The sequence below is a fragment of the Myotis davidii genome, unplaced genomic scaffold, assembly GCF_000327345.1.
Source record: "Myotis davidii unplaced genomic scaffold, ASM32734v1 scaffold551, whole genome shotgun sequence".
NCBI classification, from domain to species: Eukaryota; Metazoa; Chordata; class Mammalia; order Chiroptera; family Vespertilionidae; genus Myotis; species Myotis davidii.
The window spans coordinates 1,142,760-1,149,958 of record NW_006283788.1 but is presented as its reverse complement, the minus strand read 5'-3'; the positions used below and the strand labels follow the sequence as shown (position 1 = coordinate 1,149,958).

Below are 7,199 nucleotides of genomic sequence, written 5' to 3'. Positions count from 1 at the left end.
AAAGGGGAGGGGAACAGCCTTGTCCAGACCCAGGAAGGGGAGAGATTAAGCTCTGGCCCAGTCTCAGGGAAGAAGGGATTAGAACCAGGTGCAGAAACTTTAGAAAAAAATACGGCGGGAGGCTGGGAAGAGCTAGCTATTCGCCCAGGAGGAGAAAGGACTCAGCTACTCTCCGGCAGCTGCACCCACATCCAGACAAAAAGACTTAAAAATCAAAGGCCAGGTACTTCAGTTCTACCCCCAGCCAATGAAAGGTTAGGAATCTGAATGTACCGAGCGTTTAAGAGAGTGAGATGGGCCTGGAAGGAGAGGAGGAAAAGAGAGGGCGCAAGGAGCGGGCTGGCCCTCACTTTCCTCCCTCCAGGATTTCTCCTGCACCTGTTTCCTTTGGTGAAAATGTCTGTCTGTCAGTCCGGGGCTCAGCAAAATTCTCCCTGCGAAGGGCCGGACAATAACTATTTTAGGGTTTGTGGGCCAGATAGTTTCTCTCAAAACTACTCTACTTTTCAGGAAGGCAGCCAGAGACAGTACGTAAATAAATCGACATGACTGTGCCAATAAAACTTCAAAAACACAGCGGGCTGAATGTGGCCCTCAAGTGGTACTTTTGCTGACCACTGAGTTAGCTGGATTCCACTGCTAGAGCAGAGACCCCAAGTGACAGCTGATTAAAGACAGTTTCTATTTCCAGTAACAGTCCCAGCGTAAGCTGTTGAGTGTGGTCTGGCTGCTTCCGTCTCAGGGATCCTGGCTCCTTTGTCTTGTTTTTGTTGTTGTTTGTTTGTTTGTTTGTTGCCTGTGTGGTCGAAGATGGCACCCCCATACCCACATTCTCGCCAGCAGGAAGGGGAAAGAGGATGGGGAGGGCTCACCCCTTTCCTTGAAGGATACAACCCAAAATTGCACACATGAGTTACTCTTGCACCCCATTGGCCAGAACTTAGTCACATGGCCATCCCTAGCTGCAAGGGAGGCTAGGCTGGTAGATGTAGTCTTAGCTGACCAACCGTAGGCCTAGCTAGATATGATACTACAGGGGAGGTAGAAAGTGGTCGTGCAAGAACCTAGCAGTCTTTGCCACAAAAGGGATCCTGACTCTTGTCATTGTTTCTTGGCCCCGCAGCCAATTTCAAGCGCCCAGTGGTGATCCTGGGACCCGTGGCAGACATTGCGATGCAGAAGTTGACTGCTGAGATGCCTGACCAGTTTGAAATCGCAGGTGAGAAACCAGGTTCCTTGGCAACCCTGTTGGTGAACCATTTCATAACCTTTCCCCAGCCCTGGGGCTGAGGCAGCTTGAAAGGGGCTGCTACTGATGCTGTTTGGATGCTACGAGTAAAACAGGAGCCACCAGCAGACATCCTCAATCAGTCCTGGCACTGGCTGGACAGAGCTTCGGAGTTCTTCTTAACACAGTTCACCAGACAGCCAATGCCAACGGAGCCCATGTGCCCCCTCTTCCTTTGTTCAGGAGACTTATTTACTGAGCTATGGACACAGCATTGAACAAAGAGACCACAGTCTCCTCCAAGGAGACCAAAAATTAACAACTTACAGACATAAGCTAGAATTGGGGTCAACAAATTACATCTTCCAGGCCAAATCTGGCCCACTAGCTATTTTTATACAGCCTGCTAAGAATGGTATTTACATGTTTTACATGGTTGAAAAGAAGTTAACTTTTCTGTGACACACGGAAAGAACGGAAAGCTGAAACTTGAGCATGAAGCTCGCAGCAGCGTTATTCACAATAGCCAAGAGGCGGAAACACCCAAGCGTCCACGGACGGATGAATGGATAAGGACAATGCGGTTCATCCAGACAATGGGATATTATTCAGCCTTAGAAGGACGGAAATTCTGGCCCACGCTGCAACGGAGATGAACCTTGAGGACATTATGTTCAGCGACATAAACCAGACACGGGACAGATACTGTGTGATTCCACTCACAGATCCATAGAGACAGGAAGTGGATGGTGGGAGCCACGGGCCGGGGGAATTAGTGTTTTATGGGGACAGAGTTTCAGTTTGGGAAGATGAGAAGGTTCTGAAGACGGAGGGAGGCGATGGCTGCACAGTAGTGCTTAATGCCACCGAGCTGTACACTTAAAAGGAGCTTCTTTTGAGTCACCGCAGCCCAAGCAAAGGCCTAGAGTCGGGACCAAGCCTGGGAGAGCAAGTGTCTGGAGCACAGACTCTGCATCAGGCTCCTGGCAACCACTGGCTCCATGACTCTGAGCTGGTGACCTTAACTCCCGAGACCGTTTCCCCACCTGCGAGCTGGGCCAGGAACAGCCACCCCCTCATGGGGAGGAGAGGCCCGAGGTCAGGAGGGGACACAGATCAGCAGTGTCGGGCAGGAGATGCTGTTGCTGCTGTTAGGATGCTTCTCGAGGGCAATGGGGAGCCACGGTGTATTCTTGAGCAGGGAAGGGACAGATAGACGTGAATTTGCGGGGCTAGGGAACTACCCTATTGAAGCTGCCATTGCCTCTCCACTCCACAGAGAGCGTGTTGAGGACTGACAGGCCGTCTAAGATCATCAAACTGGACACGGTGCGGGTGATCGCGGAGAAGGTAAGCAAGGTCCCATTTCGTGGATGGGGGACCGGAGGCCCAGGATCCAATCTGTTCTCTCCCCGCTCCCTGCAAGTGTGGTCTCCCATGGAGCCCCCTCCAGAGGTTTTGTGATGTGAGGGCTTGAGGGGGACCGAGCCTGCCCAGAGTCACACACAGCCCTGGGAAGGTAGAGAGACACCAACTGGGGCTCCGGGCCTCAGACGTTGGTGGCCTGGGTTACCACCAACCCCATCTCCAACATGCTGGCCTGTGGATGAGCCAGGGTGGGGTCCCCTCTGACCTGACCCTTAATCTCCCTGTGATTCCTCACCGGTCTCTCTGGCCTGTTTCTGGGTGTGTTTCTCTCTCCGCTCTCCTCCTCTCCCACTGCCCCCCCACCCCCCATGGGCCCTGCACAGGACAAGCACGCGCTCCTAGATGTGACACCCTCGGCCGTGGAGCGCCTCAACTACGTGCAGTACTACCCCATCGTGGTCTTCTGTGCCCCCGAGAGCCGCTCGGCCCTCAAGGCTCTGCGCCAGTGGTTGGCGCCGGCCTCCCGCCGCAGCACCCGCCGCCTCTATGCTCAAGCCCAGAAGCTGTGGAAGCACAGCGACCACCTCTTCACAGGTAGGAAGGGAGCGCGAGCCCGGGGAGGCCAGGGGAGGCCAGGGGTCTGGCCGCACTGACGCCCCCTCCCCGCAGCCACCATCCCCCTGCAAGGCACAAGCGACGGCTGGTACCAGGAGCTCAAGGCCATTATCCGGGAGCAGCAGCTGCGGCCCATCTGGACAGCCGAGGACCAGGTACCCCGCCAGGGTGTGGAGCCCCTGTTTGGATGTAGGGGTCGGTGAGGGCTCAGGGGCTTAGCCAAGGCCAAGATTTGACCTGAGATCAGGGACTGGATCTGGTCCCTGAGGTGAGATGGGAATGGGAGACTCAATGTGGGGACTGGGGGTGGATTCAGGGGTTGGGGCTCAACTCAAATTTGGGGGCTCAGGCGGCCAGGGTGTGCAGCCTCTGTTTGGGTGTAGGGGTCGGTGATGGCTCAGGGGCATAGCCAAGGCCAAGAGTTGACCAGAGATCAGGGTCTGGATCTGGTCCCTGAGGTGAGATGGGATTGGGAGACTCAATGTGGGGACCAGGGGTGGATTCAGGGGTTGGGGCTCAACTTAAATTTGGGGGCTCAGGCAAAGGGTCAATGGTCAGAACTCACCCAGGGGTCAAGGGTTAAGCCTCAACTTGAGGGTCAAGGGTCTCACCTGGTTTGAGACTGGAGTTTGAAGATGGTGTCCTGGGTCTGGGTTTGGTCTGAGATCCTGGAGGGCCTGGGCTGGGGGTTTGGGCTCAGCCAGACCACACCCACCCACAGCTAGACGGCTCCCTGGAGGACAACCTGGACCTCCCGCACCGCGGCCTGAATGACAGCTCCGCGGATCTGAGCTGTGACAGCCGGGTCAACAGTGACTACGAGACAGATGGCGAGGGCTACACGGATGGCGAGGGCTACACGGACGGTGAGGGGGGGCCCCACACAGACGTGGACGAGGGGCCCCCAGCACCAGCCCTGGGCCGGTCCTCGGAGCCTGTGGTCGTGGAAAAACCCGAGAGCCTGCAGGATCATGGGAGATCCTCAGGCCACCGAGGGGCCCAGGTGAGCAGGATGTGGGGGTGGCCCCGGCAAGGGTCTGGGGATGGTGCAGACACATGGCAACCCTATTTTCTGCCATGATGTAAACAAACAGAAACGTCTCTGATCAGATCAATAGCTGGGACCCAGACCTATGCTTATGAACTGCTGGGTCACTTGTAGCAAATATTTTAATCTCTGTGCATGAAGTTCCCTCATCTGGGATACAGGGTAGATGATAAAGGTCTGGACATCAAGGGCGGTTGTTTAAACTCGGCACACTTAGCCCAAGCCCTGCTCACAGCTGGATACTGAACAATAACATGTATTTATTTAGTTCTTATTCTAGTGGGGCTGCCTCAGCACCTGTAGCGCCTGTGAATCTGACATAGATCCCCCTTCCTCCAGACCCTCTCTAGGGAAATGGAAAGATGTACAAATCTATGGGGCTGTGCAGTGCCCAACCTGCTCAACTGACCATGCAGCCTACTTAGGGGCAGGCACCATCCTAAGCACTTCACATGTGCGAACTCATTTAGAAACTGACAGTAGTCCTCCGAAGCATTTTGCAGATGGGAAACCCAATTCCCCCTTTGCTAACAGGCTAGTGATAGCCAAGGCCTTCCCCTGTCCCAGCCTATTTTATCACTTAAATTTGGGGATGAGCCCGGCCAGTGTGGCTCGGTGGTTGAGCATCAACCTATGAACTAGGAGGTCACGGTTCGATTCCTGGTCAGGGCACATGCCTGGGTTGCCGGCTTGATACCCATTAGGGGGTGTGCAGGAGGCAGCCGATTGATGATTCTCTCTCATCATTGATGGCTCTAGCTCTCTCCCTCTCCCTTCCTTTCTGAAATCAATAAAGAAAATATAAAAAAATAACAAATAATAAAATTGGGGATGAGTTGTGGACTTGTGGTGGGGGCAAGAAGAAAGCTTGCAGGTAGCATGGCCTAGGCAAAGGTGGGGAAGTGGGATGGGGATGGTTACCCCAATGTATCCTACTTTTGGGGTTAACCTGTTTTCTCCCTCTCCAAGGTGGACAGCTGCCACCCACAGGGTCAGCAGCGACAGGAAAGCATTCGGTAAGAGCCTCTGTACTCCAGATTTTCTCTGGGACTCAGGGTTTGGATGGTGGCGAAGGAGACCTAGACCCAGGCTATGCCATGGTGGCACTCCTGTCCTGGTAGCACGATAGTCAGAGCCATGGGAGTCGGCATCCTCTCTCTGGGAAGACTGGGAAGGCTTCCTGAAGGAGGGACAGTGGAGCTGGGGCTTTGACGGCTGTGAAGGAGCTCATTAGTAACCCAACCCCAAATGCCCAGCCTTGCTCATCTCTGTCCACACCCAGTGCGCCTAGTATAGTCAGCCTCAGTTAACGGTAGGTAAGTCCACTCCCTCCTCATCCGCAGCCTCTATTCTATTTCTTGACCCCCAGGACATATGCACGCGAAGCTGTGAGGAAAAAGTTTACACAAGCCCGACGTGTGGAGTCCTCTGATGAAGATGGCTATGACTGGGGCCCAGCCACTGACATATGAGCCCCTCCCAGGTGGCAGCTGGCCACCCTCCCTTTTCCTCCCAGGAGCTCGGACTCAGTTTCCCATACAGAACCTCAAACCCTGCTCTTTCCACCTGGTCTTTAATAAATATTTTCACAGCACTGGCTTCTAGTGGCTTCCAGGAAGGACATGGGAGCCAGAGTTAAGTCCTGTCTTTCCGCTCTTAACCCCACACACCCTGATCCGACACCTGATCCATTTTATAAGCTTTTAATTTTTTTTTTTTACATCAGAAAATAATATAGCGCCAAGAATCCTCTGCGGCCCCCGCTAGCCAAGGAGGCGCCGCTGTCTGGAGTCCCAGGGCCAGCGGGGCTAAGGCACAGTGGTGGGGGGGTGGCTGGTCACAAGTATACAGGCTGCTCCTGGCCTGTGAGCAGGCGATAGGTGGTGGCTGGCATGGTCTTGATGTGGACCTGGGGGATGGGAGAGGAGGCGGGGGGTTGGGGTGGGCCTGGATTGGTGGGAGGGCACCCCCAGTCCCACCCACTGCCCACACACCTCAGTGTGGGCCTCGGTGAGCAGTTCAATGACACGGGCATGTGGTGTGGCCACCACACTGTGTCCGTTGATCTCGATGATTCGGTGTCCCACGCGAACGCCCCCGCGCTCAGCGATGCCACCCCGGAGGAGACTGCAGATCTGACGGGACAGGAAGGGGCCATGGTGCTCAGGGGGCCGTGCTTGGGGCTGCCCACCCCCAACACAGTGCTCCGGGCTGGGGCCTCACAATGCCGTCTTCCACGCAGAATCCCAGCTGCTCGCGGGCGTGGGGCCGGTGAATGATAGCCGTGGTGACTGGCGGACAGTGGACGATGCTGAGGGTCACCAACGTCTGCGACTTGACCTCCTGTGCAGGACAGGGGCTGTTGGCCTAGCTGGGCTTCCGGGGGGAGGGCTGCTGGACCTCGTGGCAAGTTGCAGCCTCCTCTGGGCCTCAGTTTATCCACCCGGAAAATGGAGATTTGGAGTCAGGGCTCTAGATCAGTGATGGCGAACCTATGACACGCGTGTCAGAGGTGACACGCGAACTCATTTTTTTGGTTGATTTTTGTTAAATAGCATTTAAATACATAAAATATCAAAAATATAAGTCTTTGTTTTACTATGGTTGCAAATATTAAAAAATTTCTCTATGTGACCCGGCACCAGAGTTAAGTTAGGGTTTTTCAAAATGCTGCCACGCCGAGCTCAAAAGGTTCGCCATCACTGCCCTAGATTCTAGAAGACCCCTCAAGAAGCAGTTAAGACACAGATAGGAGTCGGATGGCCTCGGGGTCGGAGCTGTGTGACCTCTCACCTCTCTGACGCCCTGGGCCTCAGTGTCCTCATGGTCAAAAGCAAGTTCTAAAGTGTCTATCGGCAGGGTTACAAGCACTTAGTGTCATGCTGCGTGGACTGTGTCAGACCTCCTCTTCTGACCTGGCCGGGTCCCTCCTTTTTTTTG

General features: G+C 54.7%; 2 protein-coding genes across 2 annotated transcripts in view; one reads left to right on the top strand and one right to left on the bottom strand.

The window, feature by feature from the left end:
• Positions 1-5,898, top strand: part of TJP3 (tight junction protein 3) — a 31,353-nt gene extending 25,455 nt beyond the window's left edge. The window contains exons 15-21 of the mRNA XM_006754070.2: positions 1,124-1,219; positions 2,508-2,578; positions 2,980-3,190; positions 3,266-3,366; positions 3,933-4,214; positions 5,229-5,275; positions 5,629-5,898. Coding sequence (XP_006754133.1) covers positions 1,124-1,219; positions 2,508-2,578; positions 2,980-3,190; positions 3,266-3,366; positions 3,933-4,214; positions 5,229-5,275; positions 5,629-5,731 — 911 coding nt within the window. The 3' untranslated portion in view covers positions 5,732-5,898. The remainder of the gene's footprint in view (positions 1-1,123; positions 1,220-2,507; positions 2,579-2,979; positions 3,191-3,265; positions 3,367-3,932; positions 4,215-5,228; positions 5,276-5,628) is intronic.
• Positions 5,899-5,946: 48 nt separating this feature from the next.
• The window catches only part of APBA3 (amyloid beta precursor protein binding family A member 3), a 7,303-nt gene continuing 6,050 nt past the window's right edge, over positions 5,947-7,199 (bottom strand). Inside the window, exons 8-10 of the mRNA XM_006754072.2 lie at positions 6,483-6,602; positions 6,254-6,394; positions 5,947-6,168 (exon numbers count right to left, since the gene is read on the bottom strand). Coding sequence (XP_006754135.1) covers positions 6,097-6,168; positions 6,254-6,394; positions 6,483-6,602 — 333 coding nt within the window. The 3' untranslated portion in view covers positions 5,947-6,096. The remainder of the gene's footprint in view (positions 6,169-6,253; positions 6,395-6,482; positions 6,603-7,199) is intronic.